Source organism: Schistocerca gregaria, chromosome 2, assembly GCF_023897955.1.
Source record: "Schistocerca gregaria isolate iqSchGreg1 chromosome 2, iqSchGreg1.2, whole genome shotgun sequence".
Taxonomy (NCBI): domain Eukaryota; kingdom Metazoa; phylum Arthropoda; class Insecta; order Orthoptera; family Acrididae; genus Schistocerca; species Schistocerca gregaria.
This window is the reverse complement of record NC_064921.1, coordinates 599786962-599814509: the sequence shown is the minus strand read 5'-3', so window position 1 is coordinate 599814509 and position 27548 is coordinate 599786962. Positions and strand designations below refer to the sequence as shown.

The 27548-nt window shown below is 38.6% G+C and overlaps 1 protein-coding gene across 6 annotated transcripts in view; it reads left to right on the top strand.

Annotated features, from left to right (window-relative positions):
* LOC126334538 (epsin-1) overlaps positions 1–27548 on the top strand; it is a 149195-nt gene that overhangs the window by 20789 nt on the left and 100858 nt on the right. For 5 of the 6 annotated variants that reach the window (XM_049996902.1, XM_049996900.1, XM_049996901.1 and 2 more), the window contains exons 2-4: positions 2936–3015; positions 9809–9894; positions 21640–21849. In XM_049996902.1, the coding sequence (XP_049852859.1) occupies positions 9826–9894; positions 21640–21849 (279 nt within the window). In that variant the 5' untranslated portion in view covers positions 2936–3015; positions 9809–9825. Of the gene's footprint in view, positions 1–2342; positions 2460–2935; positions 3016–9808; positions 9895–21639; positions 21850–27548 lie in introns of those variants that run through there. The other variant, XM_049996899.1, reaches the window with a different exon arrangement.

Sequence of the window (27548 nt, the reverse complement as noted above, 5' to 3'; positions counted from 1 at the left end):
AAAGTAATGTCAGTGGTAAAGAAATATAAACGGATTGAGTGCCAAATAGGAGGAACAAATTTAGAACAGGTGGACAGTTTCAAGTACTTAGGATGCATATTATCACAGGATGGCAACATAGTGAAAGAACTGGAAGCGAGGTGTAGCAAAGCTAATTCAGTGAGCGTTCAGCTACGATCTACTCTCTTCTGCAAAGAAGGAAGTCAGTACCAAGACTAAGTTCAATCAACTTTGTTGTATGGGAGCGAAAGCTGGGTGGATTCAGGTTACCTTATCAACAAGCTTGAGGTTACGGATATGAAAGTAGCTAGGATGATTGCAGGTACTAGTAGATGGGAACAATGGCAGGAGGGTGTCCACAATGAGGAAATCAAAGAAAAACTGGGAATGAACTCCATAAATGTAGGAGTCAGGATGAACAGGTTTAGATGGTGGGGTCATGTTACACACATGGGAGAAGCAAGGTTACCCAAGAGACTCATGGGTTCAGCAGTAGAGGCTAGGAGGAGTTGGGGCAGACCAAGGAGGAGGTACCTGGATTCGGTTAAGAATGATTTTGAAGTAATAGGCTTAACATGAGAAGAGGCACCAATGTTAGCACTGAATAGGGGATCATGGAGGAATTTTATAAGGGGGCTATGCTCCAGACTGAACGCTGAAAGGCATAATCAGTTTAAAATGATGATGATGTTGATGATAAAATGATGATGATAAAATGAAGTTGCCATCCTTTGCTGGTGGAATATTCACCTACTTTGCATTACAACAGCAGCACACTGGTATAATAACTATGCTCCAAAACATTTACACATTGGTTACAGCTTTGAGCCAGTGTTTTACAAACTCTTTAACTGAAAAACATGGCATTATTCATTAGTAATTATATGTGACATTAAAACAGAATTTTAAGCTCGAAAACAATATTTTCCCTGCTGCAATAGCTAGACAGTAAATTGAACATTCCTACATTTCACTTTAGAGCAATGATGTAATTAATCAGAAAATGGTGAAAAACATGCATATAAATATAGAATGGTTGCATTTGTAATCTGTGCCAAGGACATTGTTCATACTTCAAAAGTTGACTCCCACCAAAAAGTGCTCAGATGTATTAAAAATTTCCACATATTTCATCTCCACAATTTTTTCTCCAACCCATGAAATAAAAGTATAAACTTTCACAATTCGAGTGAGGTACATCATACTGTTACGTCTTGTTATGTAACTAGACTAATAGCTCGAAGTCAGGGGTCAATCAGTATGAGATGTGTAATAGCTAGATACCTCAAATAATTTGACTTGGTTATATGTAGTGTTATGATCGCTGGTTGTGATAGGAGAACCCAGGAATCTACAATGAATTGAGTAAATAATGTGGAATCTAATTGTCTTCTTAGTCACTTCCATTGCAACTTCATATTGTATCATTTAACACTGGATAACCTGACCACTAGAAGGCTATTGTATGAGAAACACTCCTGCACTAAAAACAACTTGAACAAATGTTTCTTACTAAGTGTAAATGTGTAGCATTTTAAGTGTTAAGCTATTTGTAGCTACCATTAACATCACAATTTTCACAGCAAAGTGCCCAGTCTAACCGTAATCTGCCACTGTTCAATGGCATACACCTTATATATTTTCTTTTTTCTCAATTTTCTGTACCTCTCTCCAACCCTCGTCAAGATAGTGATATTGAGAATGGCAGTTCTCTGTTCTACATGTACACTAAACTCTGAACACATTAACTTTGTTGCCCCACAATAGGTCTCTGAATATCAGCACTCAGAATCTTTTATTATTGCTTGTACAGAAGGGCATATTGGCTACATATTCAGAACTCTTATTGCCCTATAGGCATTTATTTGATGCTATCTTGCTACAGCCACTCAGATTCAGGAAGGAAATCTCGTCTGATGATATCAGATACAATCCAGCAAGAGGGAACAAGATTAACCAAACATGTTGAACAATTTTTTTCTATCTGTTTAAAGATATTAGAGGAGGGGAAAATGACATAAGTGAATCAAGTAAAGGTTGCATACACATTGCATATTTTGACACAGTTTGTACCATCCTCTACTCCGGCACATTTTGGTTGTAGAGAAAGGTGGTGCTTTGTTTTCAGACTGTATATTTTCATGAATAGATATTTTGATCTAGATGGGAGATTTCATTTAACGTCCCTGACATTTGAATTAATTCTCCTAAGTTACTTTTCAGTAAAGTATTTTCATATTTTCCACAGTATGTCCCCAACCTTGGGTAATAAACACCTTTCCTATGCAGGTGAAAGACGTAATGCCATTTGACACGTATGGTGCTTCAGAAGCTCAAGTAGTGCATAGCGCAACCTGACAAGTGCAGGCTCACAAATAGCTTGCAGACTAAACCCAGTATCTCGAGAGTCTAACTGATGGACAGTAGCATCTGCTGCATAGGCATCTGATTTTCTGCCGGTAAAATAATAATCTTGTATTTTGCTGTACAGGATTCTATAAATTGTCCTAAACATATTGAAAGGAGGAAAATTAAATCTGTGCTTATCATATAATATTGATTATTTCGTAGTGATTGATACTCCTTATCTACCGTGTTGTCACTATTGCATTTCATATCTCATTTTCCCTTCTGCATGTCTCATAAAGGATTTTCAGCAGGATGTTAATTGTGGTAATATATTCGAGAAAGCATGTTTACTTCAGTGTTTATTAAAATTTTAACACATTAATACTGTCATACGGTATCATATTCTGAAGTTTTTGTATAAAGTATGGATAAATATTACTGTCAGAAACATGACATTTTCAAGTTATGTTCCCTCTGATACTGTGGCAGTGAATATAAATTACTTAGACAGTCTGTTCCACAATGTTGTATATTTGCTATTTTTGATGTTTACTTCAATATTTGATTTAATATTATTCCTTTTCAGGTTGGTGATACTGGTGGGCACTTCGTGCTAGCAGCAACCATACCCTGTGTCCCATTTTATCTCCTGATGTAATACAGTGTGTAAGTTTTTATTGAGTATAGTGTCTCAGTTTGTAGCTAATCAATTATTTCGATAAGTTACCCTATTTATCACCACCACCTTATTCTCAAAACATGTGTGTGCATGCATGTGTGCAGGGGAGGAGGTTGTGACACAGATGGGTATAAACTAGTGGATACTTTGAGGTGCCTCACAATGTTCTCTCATTGAATTCTTACCATTTGTGCATCAGACATGTTCACTTCATGTGGAGGTCATACAGAGGAGGACATGCAAGTGACACAACGTGTGTGTGTGTGTGTGTGTGTGTGTGTGTGTGAGAGAGAGAGAGAGAGAGAGACTGACTGAGACTGACTGACTGACTGACTGACTTTCACTCGCATTATCTGTTCAACCACTTCCATGTCCTCCTCTGTATGACCTCCACATGAAGTGAACATGCCTGCGCGCGTGCCCACACACACACACACACACACACACACACACACACACACACACACACAATCGCAATGTGTTTTTTGTGTGTGGTTATTGATTGCATTTGAGTGTGTTTAATTACAATAGAAAAAGAACTAACTCTATGTAAGCATCCTAAACCAGAGTCAGTGTTTGATGATTTTTGGGTGAAGAGCCATGCCCATGTTTTCGGTGGTCTTCCCCAGGGTCTGTTGGTGACCAGGATTGGTGACAGTTGTTTTTAGTAGATGAGGTATTTCTACACACTTAAGAAAAATTTGCTGTTCATTATTTCCATCATGGAATTTCTGTTTTTCAGTCAAATTAAAAGATGTTGTTGTTGTTGTTGTTGTTGTTGTTGTTGTTGTTGTTGTTGTTGTTGTGGTGGTGGTGGTGGTGGTGGTGGTGGTTTTCAGCCCTGAGACTGGTTTGATGCAGTTCTCCATGCTACTGTATCCTGTGCAAGCTTCATCATCTCCCAGTTCTTACTGCAACCTACATCCTTCTGAATCTGCGTAGTGTATTCATCTCTTGGTCTCCCTCTATGATTTTTACCCTCCACACTGCACTCAAATGCTAAATTTGTGATCCCTTGATGTTTCAGAACATGTCCTACCAACCGATCCCTTCTTCTTGTCAAGTTGTGCCACAAACTCCTCTTCTCCCCAATTCTATCCAATACCTCCTCATTAGTTATGTGGTCTACCCATCTAATCTTCAGCATTCTTCTGTAGCACCACATTTCAAAAGCTCCTTTACTACTTTAATTGTCTCATTTCCTAATCTAATTCCCTCAGCATCACCCGACTTGATTCGAATACATTCCATTATCCTCATTTTTATTTTGTTGTTGTTCATCTTTTATCCTCCTTTCAAGGCACTGTCCATTCCGTTCAACTGCTCTTCCAAGTCCTTTGCTGTCCCTGACAGAAATACAGTGTCATCGGCAAACCTCAAAGGTTTTATTTCTTCTCCATGGATTTTAATACCTACTCCGAATTTTTCTTTTGTTTCCTTACTGCTTGCTCAATATACAGATTGAATAACATTGGGGAGAGGGTATAACCCTGTCTCACTCCCTTCCCAACCACTGCTTCCCTTTCATGCCCCTTGACTTTTATAGATGCAATCTGGTTTCTGTACAAATTGTAAATAGCCTTTCGCTCCCTGTATTTTATTCCTGCCACCTTTAGAATTTGAAAGAGAGTATTCCTGTCAACATTGTCAGAAGCTTTCTCCAAGTCTACAAATGCTAGAAACATGGGTTTGCCTTTCTCTTAATCTATTTTCTAAGATAAGTCGTAGGGTCAGTATTGCCCCACGTGTTCAAACAATTCTACGGAATCCAAACTGATCTTCTCCGAGGTTGGCTTCTATCAGTTTTTCCATTCGTCTGTAAAGAATTTGTGTTAGTATTTTGCAGCTGTGACTTATTAAACCGATAGTTCGGTAATTTTCACATCTGTCAACACCTGCTTTCTTTGGGATTGGAATTATTATATTCTTCTTGAAGTCTGAGGGTATTTTGCCTGTTCGTACATCTTGCTCACCAGATGGTAGAGTTTTGTCAGGACTGGCTCTCCCAAGCCTGTCAGTAGTTCTATTGGAATGTTGTCTACTCACGGAGCCTTGTTTCGACTTATGTCTTTCAGTGCTCTGTCAAACTCCTCACGTAGTATCATATCTCCCTTTTCATCTTCATCTACCTCCTCTTCCATTTCTATAATATTGGCCTCATGTACATCGCCCTTGTATAGATCCTCTATGTACTCCTTCCACCTTTCTGCTTTTCCTTCTTTGCTTAGAACTGGGTTTCCATCTGAGCTCTTGATATTCATGCAAGTGGTTCTCTTTTCTCCAAAGGTCTCTTTAATTTTCCTGTAAGCAGTATCTATCTTACCCCTCATGAGATAAGCCTCTACATCCTTACATTTGTCCTCTAGCCATCCCTGCTTAGCCATTTTGCACTTCCTGTCGATCTCATTTTTGAGACGTTTGTATTCCTTTTTGCCTGCTTCACTTACTGCATTTTTATATTTTCTCCTTTGATCAATTAAATTCAATATTTCTTCTGTTACCCAAGGATTTCTACTAGCCCTCGTCTTTTTACCTACTTGATCCTCTTCTGCCTTCACTATTCCATTCCTCAAAGCTACCCATTCTTCTTCTACTGTATTTCTTTCCTCCATTCCTGTCAATTGTTCCCTTATGCTCTCCCTGAAACTCTGTACAACCTCTGGTTTAGTCAGTTTATCCAGGTCCCATCTCCTTAAATTCCCACCTGTTTGCAGGTGGGAATTGACAACTATTTTGCAGACCTGGAAGAAACTCATTTTTGAAATGGGATCGACGCACTGGAAGATCATTGGACAAAGTGAATTAATCTACAAGGAGAAAACACTGAAAAATAAAGTTTCAATGATGTAATTACTTTTTTCTATTCCTTTCCAAGGACTTTTCAAACCACCCTCATATCAAGCTCTTAAAACTATTTACATTAACAAATAAATCAAGATCATGTAAATACTGACCAAACATAACTGACAAGTTTTGTTCGGATTGGCTCTCCCAAGGCCGTCAGTAGTTCCAGTGGAATGTTGTCTACTCCCGGGGCCTTGTTTCAACTCAGGTCTTTCAGTGCTTTGTCAAACTCTTCACGAAGCATCGTAGCTCCCATTACATCTTCATCTACATACTCTTCCATTTACATAATATTCTCCTCAAGAACATCGCCCCTGTATAGACCCTCAATATACACCTTCCAGTGTTCTGCTTTCCCTTCTTTGCTTAGAACTGGGTTTCCATCTGAGCTCTTGATATTCATGCAAGTGGTTCTCATTTCTCCAAAGGTATCTTTAATTCTCCTATAGGCAGTATCTATCTTACCCCTAGTGAAATAAGCCTCCACATCCGTACATTTGTCCTCTGCCATCCCTGCTTAGCCATCTTGCAATTCTGTCGATCTCATTTTCGAGACATTTGTATTCCTTTTTGCCTGCTTCATTTACTGTATTTTTATATTTTCTCCTTTCATCAATTAAATTCAATATTTCTTCTGTTACCCAAGGATTTCTACTAGCCCTCGTCTTTTTACCTACTTGATCCTCTGCTGCCTTCACTACTTCATTCCTCAAAGCTACCCATTCTTCTTCCACCGAATTTCCTTCCCCCATTCCTGTCAATTGTTCCTTTATGCTCTCCCTGAAACTCTGTACAACCTCTGGTTCTTTTAGTTTATTCAGGTCCCATCTTCTTAAATTCCCACCTTTTTGCAGTTTCTTCAGTTTTAATCTACAGGTCATAACCAATGGGTTGTCGTCAGAGTCCACATCTGCCCCTGGAAATGTCTTACAATTTAAATCCTGGTTCCTAAATCTCCGTCTTACCATTATATAATCTATCTGAGTCCTGTCAGTATCTCCAGCATTCTTCCATGTATACAAGCTTCTTTCATGATTCTTGGACCAAGTGTTAGCTATGATTAAGTTATGCTCTGTGCAAAATTCTACTAGGCAGCTTCCTCTTCATTTCTTAGCCCTAATCCATATTCACCTACTATGTTTCCTTCTTTTCCGTTTCCTACTGTTGAATTCCACTCACCCATGACTATTAAATTTTCATCTCCCTTCACTATCTGAATAATTTCCTTTACCTCAGCACACATTTCATCAATTTCATCATCATCTGCAGAGCTAGTTGGCATATAAACTTGTACTACTGCAGTAGGCATGGGCTTCGTGTCTATCTTAGCCACAATAATGCACTCAATATGCTGTTTGTAGTAGCTTACCCGCACTCCTATTTTTTTATTCATTATTAAACCGACTCCTGCATTACCCCTGTTTGATTTTGTATTTATAACCCTGTATTCACCTGACCAAAAGTCTTGTTCCTCCTGCCACCGAACTTCACTAATTCCCACTATATCTAACTTTAACGTATGAATATAATAGAGGGAAACATTCCACGTGGGAAAAATATATCTCGAAAAGAAGATGTGGGAAAAATATATCTCAAAAAGATGATGATGTGACTTACCAAACAAAAGCACTGGCAGGTCGATAGACACACTAACAAACACAAACATACACACAAAATTCTAGCTTTCGCAACCAACGGTTGCTTCTTCAGGAAAGAGAGGAGGAGAGGGAAAGATGAAAGGATGTGGGTTTTAAGGGAGAGGGTAAGGAGTCGTTCCAATCCCGGGAGCGGAAAGACTTAACTTAGGAGGAAAAAAGGACAGGTGTACTCTCTCTCTCTCTCTCTCTCTCTCTCTCTCTCTCTCTCTCTCTCTCTCTCTCTCTCTCTCTCTCTCTCTCTCTCTCTCTCGCGCGCGCCCACACACACACACACACACATTCACACACACAAGTAGACATTTGTAAAGGCAAAGAGTTTGGGCAGAGATGTCAGTCGAGGCAGAAGTACAGAGGCAAAGAAGTTGTTGAAAGACAGGTGGGGTATGAGCAGTGGCAACTTGAAATTAGCGGAGGTTGAGGGCTGGCGAATATCAAGAAGAGAGGATATACTGAAGGGCAAGTTCCCATCTCTGGAGTTCTGACAGGCTGGTGTTAGTGGGAAGTATTCAGATAACTCGGACAGTGTAACAGTGTGCCAAGATGTGCTGGCAGTGCACCAAGGCATGTTTAGCAACAGGGTGATCCTCATTACCAACAAACACTGTCTGCCTGTGTCCATTCATGGGAATGGACAGTTTGTTGCTGGTCAGTCCCACATAGAAAGCTTCACAGTGTAGGCAGGTCAGTTGGTAAATCACGTGGGTGCTTTCACACGTGGCTCTGCCTTTGATCGTGTATACCATCCGAGTTACAGGACTGGAGTGGGTGGTTGTGGGAGGGTGCATGGTACAGGTTTTACACCGGGGGCGATTACAAGGGTAGGAGCCAGAGGATAGGGAAGGTGGTTTGGGGATTTCATAGGGATGAACTAAGAGGTTACGAATGTTAGGTGGATGGCGGAAAGACACTCTTGGTGGAGTGGGGAGGATTTCATGAATGATGGATCTCATTTCAGGGCAGGATTTGAGGAAGTCACATCCCTGCTGGAGAGCCACATTCAGAGTCTGATCCAGTCCCAGAAAGTATCCTGTCACAAGTGGGGCACTTCTGTGGTTCTTCTGTGGGAGGTTCTGGGTTTGAGGGGATGAGGACGTGGCTCTGGTTATTTGCTTCTGTACCAGGTCCGGAGGTTAGTTGCGGGCTTCATCCCTATGAAATCTCCAAACCACCTTCCATACCCTCTGGCTCCTACCCTTGTAACCGCCCCCGGTGTAAAACCTGTCTCATGCACCCTACCACCACCACCTACTCCAGTCCTGTAACCCAAAAGGTGTACACGATCAAAGGCCGAACCACGTGTGAAAGCACCCACGTGATTTACCAACTGACCTGCCTACACTGTGAAGCTTTCTATGTGGGAATGACCAGCAACAAACTGTCCATTTGCATGAATGGACACGAGCAGACAGTGTTTGTTGGTAATGAGGATCACCCTGTAGCTAAACATGCCTTGGTGCACGGCCAGCACATCATGGCACAGTGTTACACTGTCTGAGTTATCTGGATACTTCCCACTAACACCAACCTGTCAGAACTCCAGAGATTAGAACTTGCCCTTCAGTATATCCTCTCTTCTCGATATCCGCCAGGCCTCAACCTCCGCTAATTTCAAGTTGCCGCCGCTCATACCTCACCTGTCTTTCAACATCTTTGCCTCTGTACTTCAACCTCGACTGACATCTCTGCCCGAACTCTTTGCCTTTACAAATGTCTGCTTGTGTGTGTGTGTGTGTGTGTGTGTGTGTGTGTGTGTGTGTGTGTGTGTGTGTGTGTGTGTGTGTGCGCGCGCTGCTCCCGGGATTGGAATGACTCCTTACCCTCTCCCTTAAAACCCACATCCTTTCGTCTTTCCCTCTCCTTCTCTCTTTCCTGAAGAAGCAACCGTTGGTTGCGAAAACTAGAATTTTGTGTGTATGTTTGTGTTTGTTTGTGTGTCTATCGACCTGCCAGCACTTTTGTTTGGTAAGTCACATCATCTTTGTTTTAGATATAACTTTAACACATTATATATATAAAAAATTAAAAGATAATTTTTTTGCTTATCTCTTGCTATAGTGTTTCATAAGCTTAGGGAGCTTTCCAAACTGAAGTTTCTTAATGTGACAGGCTGTTCACCTTTTTTGTACCAGATATCATCTTCTGAAAGCTATCTAATTCATGATGTGTATGTTTGTCTCTAATGCTGCTCGGAAAGAACCATTTATTATTCTGTTTCTACTTAATAATGCTGTAGTCATCATTTCAATGTGATAAGCTGGTATTAACTTGTACTAAATAGGTGGAGAAGACGGCGAAATGCAGGTGAATGTAGCAGGTTTGCGAAGAAACATCAAGAATTTGGCTCACAATTATTCTGATGCACAGGTAAGCAAACAGCTGTGTCTGTAAATTTTGTGGCAGTGTATTGAAATAATAATAATAATAATGATAATGATAATGATATTGAAAGGTTCCAATATTTGGAATGGACAGCAATGTATTTATATACTTATTTTTGTTGCTACATTGTGGTGATTGTTTTCAATTTTTTAATACAGCGGAACTACTGCAGAGAGAGTTCATTACTCCCTCATCAAAGAGATGATAATTACCGGGTGATCAAAAAGTCAGTATAAATTTGAAAACTGAGTAAAGCACGGAATAATGTAGATAGAGAGGTACAAATTGACACACATGCTTGAAATGACATGGGGTTTTATTAGAACCAAAAAAAATACAAACGTTCAATAAATGTCTGACAGATGGAACTTCATCTGATCAGAATAGTAATAATTAGCGTAACAAAGTAAGACAAAGCAAAGATGATTTCTTTACAGGAAATGCTCAATATGTCCATCATCATTCCTCAACAATAGCTGTAGTCGAGGAATAATGTTGTGAACAGCACTGTGAAGCATGTCCGGAGTTATGGTGAGGCATTGGTGTCGGATGTTGTCTTTCAGCATCCCTAGAGATGTTGGTCAATCATGATACACTTGCGACTTCAGGTAACCGCAAAGCCAATAATCGCGCAGACTGAGGTCTGGGGACCTGGGAGACCAAGCATGACGAAAGTGGCGGCTGAGCACACGATCATCACCAAACGACGCGCGCAAGAGATCTTTCATGCGTCTAGCAATATAGGAGTTCCCCCCCCCCCCTCCCCCCCAATAAAACCCCATGTCATTCCAAACATGTGTGTCAATGTTTACCTCTCTATCTACATTATTCCGTGGTTTATTAAGTTTTCAAATTTATACTGACTTTTTGATCACCCGGTACTTTATTTATTGTATTTTGTCTCTGACAATTTGTATAGTGAAGTTAACTTATTGTTGATAAGAAGTGCTCATTTACCTCATTTTGTACCTCAAAAATTGAATGAAGAAAGGGAAAGTGATGTTACACTCATTGATCTCTGCTGTCATTTTCATTTAACCAGTCACACCTTCAATGTTGTAATAGACATAAGTGAAATGAGTTTTGTGAGTTAGTGCAGAGTTATTAAAAATCATATACAAACAAACCATTTCAGAAGTTAGAATTTTTCCTTATAAATGTTTGGTTTTTGTATTGTCACTGAGAACTGGCTATGACATGAAAAATAGATAGAAAAGATTTCAGTGAACAACTAATGTAGAAATACAGATAGCAGATTTTCCAAAAATGCATTAGTCCCTTGCAGTTCATTGTGCACACACAGGGCATCTCTGTGTGCTCTAATATAAATCACTGCTGCATGGACACTGCAAAGAATTGTGCAAATTTCTTTATGGAAGCAGGGAGGCCACTGACCAACAATTGTGATATACATAAAAAATAGTACATTTTTATTCAAATATATTTACATAAGTATTAAAATACAAAACTTTTCATTGTATAATAATTTTTGAAATGTTCTTCAGAATGGGGAGTTAGGTTTCATGTTATGGTTCACTCTAAACAGTTTCACACCTGCTGCGTCTATTTTTTTCTGTCTGAATATTTTGCACAATCCTTATGCTTGTTCACAGGAAACTTGTTGATAATGTGCAACTTTCCATTTAAACATTTATCATCAGAAGTTTGACAACATCCTCTTTTATGTCCTCATCTTCACTGACTAAGTCTCTTATATAAAACTTTTACGGAATGCTTGGTGAGATAGTATTGTCAAGGTTTTTTTCCTGGCACATATTCCTGTATAGGAAACAGCTGTTTCCAAGCAGAAGTACAGTTTTCAATACCAGGTGAGACATTTTGTTACAAAATCGTAACTGTAAATAAAATGGTCAGATTGATCAGTTCTGCCTTTCTTTGGAGTATAATGACTAATCACTAGAGCCTCGAACTTTATGTAATATCAAATTAAGAAATATGTAACAAAAATTGATGAAATATGGAATGTAGCAGTTTTGTGTGAACTCCAAAATTTTGTTTATTTGGTAGAAAATATAAGTTTATCAGTAGGCTAATGCCTATGTTAATTTTTAATCAGTTCACTTCTGTCACAAAGTATAGAAATAAACGTATCTTCCGTTCAAGCATGTAAATCACACTGGAACAGGATTCACAATTAATTATACTTTTCCGAATATTCTGTTCCTATGTCCTGTCTTCTGTTTAACAATTTTTATAAATAGAGGAGGACTGTTCAATTTTGCAAAAAGTCAACAGTGCATATTTATACTGAGAGATTGCGCTAGGAATAATATTATCAGGGGGATCTACAATATCGCTATTAAATAAGTGATACAAAATAACAAGTTTTCAACATCCAGGGTTCTTGTTCAGCACAGATTGCAGTTTACTGGAAGTTATATCACCCACCTTCCGAACTGCATCTTCGATTATTCCCAAGCTTCTTGGAGAGGCATACTTGAAGTCTCAAGTTGCTCAATACTGACAGGAAGTCAGCTGAAGTGACTTATGTTGATGAAACTCAACTTAGGATTTCACAACTGTTGAATGCTGACAACAATTCACTTGAAGGCACTGTAGGATCAGAAGAAAAGTTCTCCATAGCCAACTTCACAGCTTAAGAATGCTTAATGTAGAAAATCACAGCTTCAGTCCATGTTGCCCACCTTGTCATCACTGTCACTAGAGGCAGAGGTACATCAGGCAGCTGCTGCCTGTTGTACTTCTTCATAGCTGATATAAGTGTATTTACTATTGGGAAATGATGTCTGTCATGCCACTCGTTGCAATGCTTGAGCCATATATGTAACATGAACTAAGTTTGGAAAAATACATCAAGCAATCCCCACTTTCAACATCTGTGGAAGGGCATCTGTTTACATCAGTATGACCTCCTCTTTCACACCATCTGGCCATAATACCCCAAGTCAGTCGTTAATGAATCTAGCAATTATTTGTTACCTCCAAAGGTTTACAGTAAGTTCAATAGGGTTTAGATGCAGTCTCAGAGACTTAACTTTCCCAGAATTAGGTTCGCAGTGAAATGGCAGAGAGCATTGTCATCTCAGCAGCAGATTTCCATCTGGGTGATTTGCCAATGTCAGCCTGTTTTTTATGTCAACATAGTAAGAATCCAGGAAATTCTTTCAGAGATTGGACTCATCGGGAATGTTGCGATTGTGGTATTTCTGTAAGACATGTTTAAATTCAGGTACCTGAATTTTGTTCCAGGGTATGTTCCTTGCAACCAGTGCAAAACATTGTTTTTTTTGTAAAATTCACTGTTAGATGATGATGGCTATCCATGCATGTGTGTAAGTAGAACCTGTTTCTTTGAAGAAATCAGTTGTTTATTCCTAGTATGTAGATTGCTTTGTAAATGTTCAGTTTGAGATTTCATTGGACATCCTATATGTTTACCACAAGTTTGGTAGATGACTATTTTACCATCAGTGGTTTGAGTGCTTGAAATATAAATCCTTGTGCTCAGCTTTGATGACAATGAAGACACAGCTGCTGCTGTAATTAAGCACCACTGACTTCGACAAATTGTGAAGTGTCTGAGAACAAGAGAGAAAAATGTTTAAAACAAGTCATTGTTGTCCACTTTGAATCTGTACAATTTAGCTTTGTGTGTAATGTGATTGATGACAGTATGAGCAATGAAGTAATAAAACTTACATTTTTTTCCTTTCTTGCTACGTAATGAAAATGTATGGGACTTACAAAAATATATAATTATTCCATAATAACATATCCATATGAAAAACTATGTAGTATAGTGTAAAATATGTCTTATATCTCAAAGTATGTAAAAATATGTGATTTAAAGTTTAGAAATAGGGTCCTTTTGGTGTAATTTGAGGTTTTAAGTTTTTTGTATAGCTACATATAAAGGAACAGAATGTGTTAGTGGCTAAATTCGGGTTGTAATAACCACATTTGGTTTTATTATTTCTTCCCCTCCCTTTCTGTTTCTTCTTACTGTAAGTAACAATGAATCATTTGGTCTTCTAGAAACCACATAGGAGTTTATCTTGCCATTCCAGAAGCATCATTTTATTCTTGCAGGGGTATTTTCTTTCATGTTTTCTCAGACACTGAACTCTGGATAGTTCATTTAATTGACCTGAAGTGTTCATGCAAGATGCACATTCTGATTCAACAGTTCTTCAGCTGATGCAACACGCATATAAAAGTCGTTGGTTTACAAATAATACCCTTATTGCGATGTAGTCTTTCTGATAATAGCCAGCAATTTAAGAACTGTTCTCTCAGAAAATTCAAGTCTGGATGGGTGAATCGATGATTGCTGTTACAGTCCCAATATAGGATAACAAATAGTAAATATAAGTTTGGCGAACCTGAAATTACATAAATTCTGAGTCTCTCTTTTGTTGGTATCTAAGGATTGTACATTTTTAATAGCACACGATCTTTGGATGATAGTGTAGATTCATTATAAACTAAATACTTAGATGCTGTACAGATTTTGAGAAACATACCAGACGAGTATCACACACATTTTTCACTTTACTCAAACATGAGAGAACCTGAGTGTTGACACATGTAGCACACTCTAAATTAGAAACATGAACTGCCCAGAAAGTTTGCACAAGTTGTCTGCTATGAAAACAGTCTAAAAAGAAGGCAGGTGATTGTAACCATTCTCTTGAAAAGTCCTGCAAGTTTTTGGTCTCCAATCCCACCACACACAATGTTGTGGAAGTGCTGCTACTTCCCTACTTCCGCTGTAACATACCTGTTCATTTCATGCTATTTATTGAAATAGATCCTCAGTAAAAATTAACTGAAAGAAAACCTGTCTGACAATGACAGAACTTTACTAGTTTGTGTGATAAAATCACACTTTGAAATGTCAAAAGGAAAATGTGTGATTACATAGGCATGGTCCCACCACATTTGCCATGAGCCCTCTGTTGCATCACAAGAACTGGAGACATTTTCACTGTTTTCATTGTCATTTTCACTTGACTTTTTTTACAAATGACTCTCTGTCATTATCAGAATCACTGTCACTCCCAATTTCACTTGGAGATTCCTCTGAAGGCTCTACAATTTCTTCCTCAGATAGGAGTGTGCGTCAAGAACTACCATTTTGTACCCGTTAACATGCACATTGTAATTACAAAATTTTTCTCAACACAGTGGCTGCATTTTGACACAGATTTATTAAGGATTCCATAGATGGCAGTACTGTGCAGCATTGGTGCTTAACAGAATCAAGTGTGAGAGTAGAATGTATTAGAGCTACAAAAAGTCAGGTCAAATGAGACCTGACATTGGAGAACAAAGTTCACGGTGTTGGAGTGGTAGTTACTGTTGGAGTGGAAAGCATTGAACTACTGTTGATAGTGGCCTAGCTTAAAACATTGTCAGCATTTGATTGTAACAGTACCACTGTTGTGATATTTTTTGCAATGTATATTTTCCATATGTCTAGTATATTACATGCTATCAGAAGCCCACATAGTTATTTGTGTGAATATAGTCATCACAATGTGTAGGACAGTAGTTTCAAGATAATTGGTGGTTAATGTTTGAAAGGACTCTGGTTCATCTCATTTGGCTATCAACAACTTGATCTGGTTGAAAATTGATTCTTAAGACTCCAGTTGTTTACTGTTACTCCACAATAAGCATACATGGGAGGGAATAAAAGTCAGTGTGTAGAATGAAAATTGACTGGACCAATAAATGGATCTTTTGCAGAGTCTTCTTTTCTTTAGGACATAGGATATACAGGAATATAAATTGCATATGAGAAACTGATAACATCATAGTCAGACTTTTTAGTTGACATTCCATAAGTGTGTCAGGAATCTTAAAAGGACCTTGAAGAAAATGGTGTAAATTGTGGTCATGTAAGTAGTGAGCCATAACTTCTTAAGCACAGACTTTACAAAACATCAGCAAGCAATTTCATTAATTGTTACTGGTCTTTAAATCAAAACCTTTGGTCTTACATAAGTCTTACATTTCATGGACACAGTCGGATTTTTGTTTCAGTTTCTTGTGGTGAATTATTTTGTATCTATTTTTCTAGTTTTTAAAATATATTTGAAAGTTATGATGAATACATCCAGAATTTATCAAAAACCCGAAACCATTACTAGACAGGTTACATATATCCTAAACAATATGCAAGCAGTATATCTTAACTTTAAATCATAAAGCTTGCTATATAGGACCCTAAGAATGGTATTTCTAAAACATAGCAGTTGGCAGTGACTGATGCTGATGATTAAATAGGTTGGTAGACCCAGTGAGAGAATTGCATTCCATAAGCATAGTAATTATGATATTGCTTGTCTGTATGTAGGTGGCAATAATGAAACACATTTCTGTGTAAAACAGAGCAGAATGTGATGTTCAATTTCAGCTGTGTTGTTATGTCGCAAGGTAACCAGTGCCTCAGAATCTGGGTCATCTTCCAAAAGATGTGCTAAAAGTGTGTGACAGTTATCATTGTATTTAAATATCATTACTGCTCATTTCAGTTAAGCTGTTTAAGCTGTACTTTTAGGTTACAACCTAGCCACAACCTTGCAAACTCCTACATAAGCCAGGAAAAATGTTGTGGCATGTACAACTTGATAATGTTTCCCCCCAAATCAGTTGTTGCACTTCCTTTACAAAACAATATTTCAACAATACTGATGCAGTTCATAAATTACTTGTAAGAGGTGACATGTTTGGAATGTTTCAGATTTAGTTTTTTAGAATAGGTGCTACTATAGCTGTGGTTTATCATTGGCAACCAAATATTTCATTCAGTAATCTAACTACAAATAGTGCTGCACTGTTATACAAGGTCTGTTCAAAAAATTCCAGAACTTTGTCCACAAATTTTTTCTAACCTTACTTTTTACTTACTGTGCATGGTCTCCTTCGAAATACTCTTATTCACAACTGATACACTGCTCCCAGTGCCATTTATATTTCTGGAAGAAGTCTTGGTATGCCTCCTGCTGGGTTATGCAAAATGTTGTCTGTGAATTTTCTTTTATCTCACCTGTTGTTGCAAATCTTCATCCTTTCACAGGGGTTTTCAACTTTGGAACTAAAAAAGTAGGCAGTGGCCAGGTCTGAAGAATACGGAGGATGAGGCAGCACAGTGATTTCATATTTTGTGCAATAGTTACACACCATCAGGAATGAATGTGTGGGTGCATTTTTGTGATGCAAGTGCCATGAATTGTTTCACCACACTTCAGACCATTTCCTTCACACAGGCATCGCAACACGTCCTGATTGTATCATTGCTTAATAGTTTGTCCCTGTGGCATGAATTCATGATGAACTAATCCTTCAAAGTCAAAGGAAACTATCAGCATGGCTTTGATATTTGACATGACCTGATGAGTGGTTCTTCCAAATCCATTGTGAAGATTGAACCTTGGTCTCAACATAAACGTAGACCCATTTCTCATCATCAGTTATGATTCTTGTATGGAGCATCTTGTTCTCATTTGAACAATCCAAAAGTTCTTCATGGATTGTGAGGTGAAGGTCTTTGTGGTCTTGACTCATGAGCCTTGGCATGAATTTGGTGGCAACACGATAAGCTCAAAGATGCTGTGTCAGGATTTTGTGACATGATCCAACTGAAATGTTACATTCTCCTGCACTCTCTATTATAGTCAGTCTTTGATTGGCACACACAATTTTGGTGACGTTCCTGACATGAATGTCTTTGGTAGATGCGAAGGGCATCCTAAATGAGGCTCACCTTTAAATTCCATCCGGCCATTTTTAAACCCCTGTGAACCATTCTTAACACTGAGTACGGCTTAAGCACTCATCTTCGTAGGCTTCCTGCATTATTTGGTGTGCCTCTATAAAGGTTTTGTCGAATTTGATGCAAAATTTTACAAAGGTTTGTCGCTCCTCTAATTCTGCCATCTCGAAATTCGCAAACTGTGCGACACAACATTCTACTCAATACAGCCCTGAACAACAACTAACAGATATACAACACTGAAACTTCCGACAGATACACATTAAATACAGTTGTGTGCAGGGATGTCAACCGCATTTTGCTCCAACACATCAGTGGCGTGTAATTACGAATGTTCCGGAATTTTTTGAACAACTCTCATATTGACTGTTAAGTTTACTGTGTTAGGAGATGAACACAAATGACATCAATTTTTAGTGTGATATGGTTTGCAGCTGGGATAAATTTTTATATGATTTGGTGATGCCTTCAGCTGCCATTCTCTTCATTTCATGTACAATTTCTTCCTTAGGCCATTTTCAAGTATCTGGAATGGAAGCATTGTGTATTGAATACGTTAGTGACACTTGTGATTTTAACATAGATATACTAGGCACTTTGTAAATAAAGTTATGGATGATTTTTTAGTAGTATGTGATGCATGTACGTCCTTGCTCCGAGGATGGCCTGTAATGCGGGAGCAAGTTACTTTTACTTTCGATCATGATTGTTTTACAGAAGTTTAATTACCCTACATAAGCCCTTGTTTCAATTATATTTAATTATCATTTATCATTTGGTGTAAATATGACTGTGTAATTTCTTTAGAGTAACCTATAATTATTTATTCTCTTGTTGTGCGAGCACGTTATTTTTGAAGGGTTGTTACAAAGATCCTATATATAAAATCGATCACAGCACTCTAAGGAAGCAGTACTGAAAACTATGAGAGTCGAGTATAAAGTCCTTTATGGTTGCGTGATGTTTCACACTACAGTAATATTTATTGATGAGTGTAGCGATAATTTTACATTCTATGGTTCTGTAACGCTTTGTTGTAGAAATGGTGAAAAGTTGTATAAGAATTTCCCGTCTCACAAACCTTTTTGCTCATTTAAAACTGTCTGACTGATGTTTTAGATGAGAGTAAATTTCAGTTTCTTCTGTCACATCCCTGATTTTTCCTTCCTGTAACTTATGTGATATTTCAAGGGATTCATCTGTATTATGTATTTTGTGGTTGGTGCCTTTTAACTGTCCAGCAAAGGTGGGAGGGTTATTGCCACTTATTGTCTTGTGTCCTTTAAATCTCATGCGACATTTCCTTGTTTGTCCAGTATAAAATTTTGAACATTTTTCAGTCAATATTGTAGATTCCTTATTGCGAAAATGGCTCTGATTTCCATAGTATATCTCCCAATAATCATTGTAGATTGTTAGTGTTTCTGTAACTAGTGCATAATTTTGTATTTTTGAAACATTGAGTAATTTTGTCAGAAGCAATACTTATAAATGGTCGCACAAGAACCTTGTTTTTCTGTGCTCTGTATGTGTGCCCCTCTGGTTAAAGTTATTTCATCAGTTCCTTAATTCCTTAAAGAATTTTTGTAAAGAAATTAAATACAGTCATAGTTACACCAGTGAGGAATGATAATCAAATATAATTGAGAACAAAGGCATATGTGGGTTAATTAATAGATTTATGTAAAATAATTATAATTTTCCTAGTGAGTACATTAAAACAAGGACCTTGAACGTAAAAGGCTTGCAACAACTGCACAAAAGTAATGTGCTTCTAAAATAGCAAAAAATCTCTCTAATTTTTTGTAAGAGCATTACATGCGGTCGTAGGAGCAAGGACATACATGGAATAATATATTTCTGAAGAATCATCCATGAAATAAATTATAATGTGCCTAGTTGTCGTGTTCCTATGTCAAAATCACAAGTATCACTAATGTATCCAGTGTATAATGCTTCCATTTTACACTTGAAAATGTGTGTAATCATATGTGAAATGGAGAATGGCAGCTGAAAGCGTGATGAAATCATTCAAAGAAACAAATGACATCATTCATATTCATTCAGGACTAGGGACTCCATGACTCAAGATAGTTAATTGCATAATGTTTGCAAACACTACTTGAAAGCAGACATCTTACCAGCATCATTTAGGTCAGCTACTCTTTCTTTTTCTGTTCCTCTTCTTGAACATTGTTTCATAAAGTGTAACTGGCAAGAAATCTATAAGTATTGTAATGCAAAAGATGGTTTGGATTAACACAGTGAACATAGAAAACTTGGAGTGGCCAATAAAAATATTGTAAACAGTGTGAAAGTTTTAGTTTAGTTTTGTGATCATAAAAGTGGGTTTTACTGTATTTTGTTGGAAGATTACATTGGGCAGCACAAGGCATTTTCCTTTCCCATATAGCAGACTGTTTTTCTATAGTTACAACACCCAAATAAAATTTCATGCTCACTACACAATCATGTCTGTAAAATCGAAACTGCTGTGCCTGCCTTTAGCTTACCTGCTGACCTAAATATCTTGAGATTAAAAAACATTAAAATTCTTATTTTTCATTTAAACAACTTTGTACAAATTAATACTCGGTATACTCATAAGATGGACAAACAGCCATATAAAACCATAGCTCTAGTAGTGTGAAATTATTATTTTTGATAAACCACAAATCCCTTTGAATCATCAGCTTTCTTAGTAGGCCTTTCAAAAATTAATTGTATTGATTTCAGCAGACAGCTTCACAACAAGAGATGTGCTGTAGGCACTATAAAAACAAAAACAGTCTTTTGCCGCTGCAACAGTGTGGGTATTTGCTTTGGGCTGGTTTGGCTTGGCCCTTTGTCTTGTGACTGCAGGAGATTCATACAAAAAGCTGAGAACATTTGTTAATGTAAAGTCCAGCACCATTTTTTCTTCATTGTGTCCTAATAAGAACCATGCACATTTGATGTCTGTGTGCAGGAAATTTTCCATTGAACATCAGTAAATCAGTGACGTCATGTAGCTGTCTATCCTGCATTGCAGAGGTGTATCAGCAGAAAATTCCCTTGGATAAACAATAAAATTACAGAGATAAATTGTCTGGTCTGCACGTAACGCCAGAAGGCAAAATTTCAGTGCTGCATCTGTTGAGAGGAAAAAGAGAGAAACAAAGGTGAAAGGAAGCTGTTGGAGCAGGAGGTCAAAAATAGTCTACTCTCTCTAATGCACCTCTGTCCTTTCATTATTCTTTCCCCTTCAAACTCACAACTGGTGGGCCTTTATCATTCTGGGTTCTGACTGATCGGCCCCTTTTCTAACTATCCCCTATATATCCTTTTGTCCCCCAGGAAAAAATGAATCGTTCCGAATGCTGGGAAATGTTTTTCAGCTTTGATTGTATCTGTCGCCAGTGCTGGAATTTTGCCGTTTGAAGCTAATGGCTTGTCATTTTGTGTCTTTGTAATTGATTGCTATATGGATGAAATTAAACTATATCCAGATATTAATATCAATAAGTGAATTTATTTACTTGAGACAAACATTATAAAAATATAAGGGTGGTTTGAATAGTTCTGAGTTGTGCCCTTGGACCAGTGTACTTCTTGCTCCAACCTTAATCCTGGCCTGTTTGTGTGTAATGACTCCTTACTCATTTTATTTTAATTTTGTAATTTCTTGTATTTGTCATTGAATATGAGGAGTAGGCATACAGTTTTTCTTAGCTGTGAGTGTGAATTAAGTTTTTAAAATTTATTTATTACTAGCAAACACGGCAATGCTTCACAATTGCTAAATTAGTTTGGAAATTGGGTATAGGTCCTGATCTCCCCCCCCCCCCCCCCCAATATATCCATCTCTTCCCCCCCCCCCCCTCCCCGTTGTCCACTTCCTCCTCCTCCTCCTCTTCCTCCTCCTCCTCCTCCTGCTTCAGAGGTTTGCAGCTAGTAGATATAGAACAATGAAATTATTGATCTTGCAGGTGAAAGTACGAGAAGCCACAAGCAATGATCCGTGGGGTCCCAGTTCAACACTTATGTCAGAAATTGCTGACCTAACCTACAATGTTGTTGCATTTACGGAAATCATGCAGATGATATGGAAAAGGCTTAATGACCATGGGCGCAATTGGAGGCATGTGTACAAAGCCCTTGTACTTTTGGAGTATTTGATTAAAACTGGAACGGAAAAGGTATGTCTTTCTGTAAAATTAATGTACATAGAAGATTAAAACATAATAGATTGTAAAGACCTAATATTTTGTAACAATTTAAAAATTTACCACTGAGAATTGTGGATGGGACACAAACAGTTATCGAGTGCAGGACACCACCTTTTTTGAAATCTACTGGATCATGATCAGGAGAGAGAGAGAGAGAGAGAGAGAGAGAGAGAGAGAGAGAGAGAGAGAGAGAGTGTGTGTGTGTGTGTGTGTGTGTGTGTGTGTGTGTGTGTGTGTGTGTGTGTGTGTGTGTGTGTGTGGAGGGGGGGCAGCATGTGTGGGCGTGCGTGTGGGCCTTATATGTGCCTGTTTACTACTCTGGCATTTATAGCAAAAGTGAATGATGGTGTATCTTGAACTACTGTATCTACATGAGAGGCCACTGCATTCCGTTGCATACTGGCTGCCATTTGTCATTAAAACAAAGGAAAAAGTCAGTCACTCTTAAAATATCCTAGTTTGTTTGCTAGGTTGTTAATTTCAGTCTTGCTGAACATAAGTGACCAAATCACAATCCTCAAAGCCCTTTTGTCACAATGAGTATCTTAATGTAACCCAGATGTTTCTTGGACCAAAGTACGTAAATGATAATTGAAAATTTATTAATACAGTTCATTGACCTTGTTTTTATGGTATTCTGTTGGTCCTTTTATTACTCTTCATTAAGAACGAGAGTATGTTCATTTAATTCAGGCAGTATTTCTTGCAAGTGCTGTACTGGGTGCCACGTGTATAAAATGCCGCTGGAAAAGTTCATTCTCATTTGCAGTTGTGTGGATCCATTTACAATAAATCATTGTTGAATGACGCAGTAAAGGTGGCCCAACACTTGTCAGTTATGTTTGGTCAGTATTTACATGATCTTGATTTATTTGTTAATGTAAATAGTTTTAAGAGCTTGATATGAGGGTGGTTTGAAAAGTCCTTGGAAAGGAATAGAAAAAAAGTAATTACATCATTGAAACTTTATTTTTCAGTGTTTTCTCCTTGTAGATTAATTCACTTTGTCCAATGATCTTCCAGTGCGTCGATCCCATTTCAAAAATGAGTTTCTTCCAGGTCTGCAAAATAGTTGTCAATTCCCACCTGCAAACAGGTGGGAATTTAAGGAGATGGGACCTGGATAAACTGACTAAACCAGAGGTTGTACAGAGTTTCAGGGAGAGCATAAGGGAACAATTGACAGGAATGGAGGAAAGAAATACAGTAGAAGAAGAATGGGTAGCTTTGAGGAATGGAATAGTGAAGGCAGAAGAGGATCAAGTAGGTAAAAAGACGAGGGCTAGTAGAAATCCTTGGGTAACAGAAGAAATATTGAATTTAATTGATCAAAGGAGAAAATATAAAAATGCAGTAAGTGAAGCAGGCAAAAAGGAATACAAACGTCTCAAAAATGAGATCGACAGGAAGTGCAAAATGGCTAAGCAGGGATGGCTAGAGGACAAATGTAAGGATGTAGAGGCTTATCTCATGAGGGGTAAGATAGATACTGCTTACAGGAAAATTAAAGAGACCTTTGGAGAAAAGAGAACCACTTGCATGAATATCAAGAGCTCAGATGGAAACCCAGTTCTAAGCGAAGAAGGAAAAGCAGAAAGGTGGAAGGAGTACATAGAGGATCTATACAGGGGCGATGTTCTTGAGGCCAATATTATAGAAATGGAAGAGGAGGTAGATGAAGATGAAAAGGGAGATATGATACTACGTGAGGAGTTTGACAGAGCACTGAAAGACATAAGTCGAAACAAGGCCCCGTGAGTAGACAACATTCCAATAGAACTACTGACAGGCTTGGGAGAGCCAGTCCTGACAAAACTCTACCATCTGGTGAGCAAGATGTAGGAGACAGGCAAAATTCCCTCAGACTTCAAGAAGAATATAATAATTCCAATCCCAAAGAAAGCAGGTGTTGACAGATGGGAAAATTACCGAACTATTAGTTTAATAAGTCAAAGCTGCAAAGTACTAACGCGAATTCTTTACAGATGAATGGAAAAACTGGTAGATGCCGACCTCAGGGAAGATCAGTTTGGATTCCGTAGAAATGTTGGAACACGTGAGGCAATACTGACCCTACGACTTATCTTAGAAGAAAGATTAAGGAAAGGCAAACCTACGTTTCTATCATTTGTGGACTTAGAGAAAGCTTTTGCCAATATTGACTGGAATATTCTTCCAAATTCTGAAGGTGGCGGGGGAAAATACAGGGAGCGAAAGGCTATTTACAATTTGTACAGAAAGCAAATGGCAGTTATAAGAGTCGAGGGACATGAAAGGGAAGCAGTGGTTAGGAAGGGAGTGACACAGGGCTGTAGCCTCTCCCCGATGTTATTCAATCTGTATATTGAGCAAGCAGTAAAGGAAACAAAAGAAAAATTCGGAGTAGGTACTAAAATCCATGGAGAAGAAATAAAAACTTTGAGTTTCGCCGATGACATTTTAATTCTGTCAGAGACAGCAAAGGACTTGGAAGAGCAGTTGAATGGAATGGACAGTGTCTTGAGAGGAGTATATAAGATGAACATCAACAAAAGCAAAACGAGGATAATGGAATGTAGTCAAATTAAATCGGGTGATGCTGAGGGAATTAGATTAGGAAATGAGACACTGAAAGTTGTAAAGGAGTTTTGCTATTTGGGGAGCAGAATAACTGATGATGGTCGAAGTAGAGCGGATATAAAATGTAGACTGGCAATGGCAAGGAAAGTGTTTCTGAAGAAGAGAAATTTTGTTAATGTCGAGTATAGATTTAAGTGTCAGGAAGTCTTTTCTGAAAGTATTTGTATGGAGTGTAGCCATGTATGGAAGTGAAACATGGACGATAAATAGTTTGGACAAGAAGATAATAGAAGCTTTCGAAATGTGGTGCTACAGAAGAAGGCTGAAGATTAGATGGGTAGATCACATAACTAATGAGGAGGTATTGAATAGAATTGAGGAGAAAAGAAGTTTGTGGCACAAATTGACTAGAAGAAGGGATCGGTTGGTAGGACATGGTCTGAGGCATCAAGGGATCACCAATTTAGTACTGGAGGGCAGTGTGGAGGGTAAAAATTGTAGAGGGAGACGTAGAGATGAATACACTAAGCAGATTTGGAAGTATGTAGGTTGCAGTAGGTTCTGGGAGATGAAGAGGCTTGCACAGGATAGAGTAGCATGGAGAGCTGCATCAAACCAGTCTCAGGACTGAAGACGACGACGACGACGACAAACCTGGACACCCAGTGGTGGAGTCAGGTGCTCTGCCCAATAGACCACCATGGCACTATCAAAGTAAATTCACATTCAGTCTTCTAAATGTGAACAAGCATAATTAATGTCTAGTTACTGACTGCTTTCTGCAATTATTTGAAGTTGGAGGATACAAGAGCAAACATTAACCCCCCAAACAGGTGCACAGATTTTCTCAACACCAGCGGACATGTACTTTGTACACTTCTAAGGAATAGCTGTCTTTATAGTAGTAAGGTAAACATACATGAGCAAAGTTACAGTTTAATCTTAGTTTGATCAAACAACAGTAAAATAAACTTATATTTTTGAACCATTTGATTGTATCACTCTGTTGCCAAGTACATGTGTTATTCCACAATAATGACCTCCTCAGAATGTTAAAAAGCATAGTTGAACCAGATCATACTAATTATCTCATAGACAACTGCAATTGTGGAATTGTGTTGCTAGCTCACAGTCTTGGCATTGGACTAAATGTTTTCCATAGCAACATAACCAGATATAGTCTGTCTGAAAACTGGAAAGCAAGAAGAAATCTGTCATGCAGCATAGTACAATGTGCTATATTAAACATAGATAGTTTTTGTCTGCACTTCTTTTTTGAGTTATTTAGTAAGTGAACAACCTGCGCAGGTAATCAACAAGTCTTCTTAGTGAGGCAAGTTAAGGGATAAAAATTCCAAATCACAAGAATGCCAACACATTGCAGAGAATGGTAGCTGGTATTAAGGATCATTCAGTTATTTCTGTGTGATTTATGCTTTTGTTAAAGAAATTGTACAAAAAGAAAGGTTACATAAAATCGAGAGCCGTAATCAAAGTGCCGCAATCTGTACAAAAATTATCATTGCTGCAATAGCTCATATTGGGAAAGAACGGCAAAATAAATTAGATGGTTTAGTAGACAGGCAAAATAAATTACATTGTTGATTAGAATAAAAAAGAATGGAAAGAATATTTTTAGGAATTGGTTTTTATCGATAGTCGACAAATTTGTCAGCATACAAACGCTGGAGGACATTATTATTATTATTATTATTATTATTATTATTATTATTATTATTATTATTTCTTTCTTATCTCAAATTTTATGTCTGGTCAGAAGTAGAAAGTGACGTGGACCTTGATTCAGCGTGACTTCCTTTTAACTGTACAGTATATGTTATATTGCATTTAGGAACTTTCGGGTAATTGAACGTGATCCAGAATGAGATTTTCACTCTGCAGCGGAGTGTGCGCTGATATGAAACTTCCTGGCAGATTAAAACTGTGTGCGCGACCGAGACTCGAACTCGGGACCTTTGCCTTTCGCGGGCAAGTGCTCTACCAACTGAGCTACCGAAGCACGACTCACGTCCGGTACTCACAGCTTTACTTCTGCCAGTATCCGTCTCCTACCTTCCAAACTTTACAGAAGCTCTTCTGCGAACCTTGCAGAACTAGCACTCCTGAAAGAAAGGATACTGTGGAGACATGGCTTAGCCACAGCCTGGGGGATGTTTCCAGAATGAGATTTTCACTCTGCAGCGGAGTGTGCGCTGATATGAAACTTCCTGGCAGATTAAAACTGTGTGCCCGACCGAGACTCGAACTCGGGACCTTTGCCTTTCGCGGGCAAGTGCTCTACCAACTGAGCTACCGAAGCACGACTCACGTCCGGTACTCACAGCTTTACTTCTGCCAGTATCCGTCTCCTACCTTCCAAACTTTACAGCAGCTCTTCTGCGAACCTTGCAGAACTAGCACTCCTGAAAGAAAGGATACTGTGGAGACATGGCTTAGCCACAGCCTGGGGGATGTTTCCAGAATGAGATTTTCACTCTGCAGCGGAGTGTGCGCTGATATGAAACTTCCTGGCAGATTAAAACTGTGTGCCCGACCGAGACTCGAACTCGGGACCTTTGCCTTTCGCGGGCAAGTGCTCTACCAACTGAGCTACCGAAGCACGACTCACGTCCGGTACTCACAGCTTTACTTCTGCCAGTATCCGTCTCCTACCTTCCAAACTTTACAGAAGCTCTTCTGCGAACCTTGCAGAACTAGCACTCCTGAAAGAAAGGATACTGTGGAGACATGGCTAAGCCACAGCCTGGGGGATGTTTCCAGAATGAGATTTTCACTCTGCAGCGGAGTGTGCGCTGATATGAAACTTCCTGGCAGATTAAAACTGTGTGCCCGACCGAGACTCGAACTCGGGACCTTTGCCTTTCGCGGGCAAGTGCTCTACCAACTGCGCTACCGAAGCACGACTCACGTCCGGTACTCACAGCTTTACTTCTGCCAGTATCCGTCTCCTACCTTCCAAACTTTACAGAAGCTCTTCAGAGTATCCTTTCTTTCAGGAGTGCTAGTTCTTCAAGGTTCGCAGAAGAGCTTCTGTAAAGTTTGGAAGGTAGGAGACGGATACTGGCAGAAGTAAAGCTGTGAGTACCGGA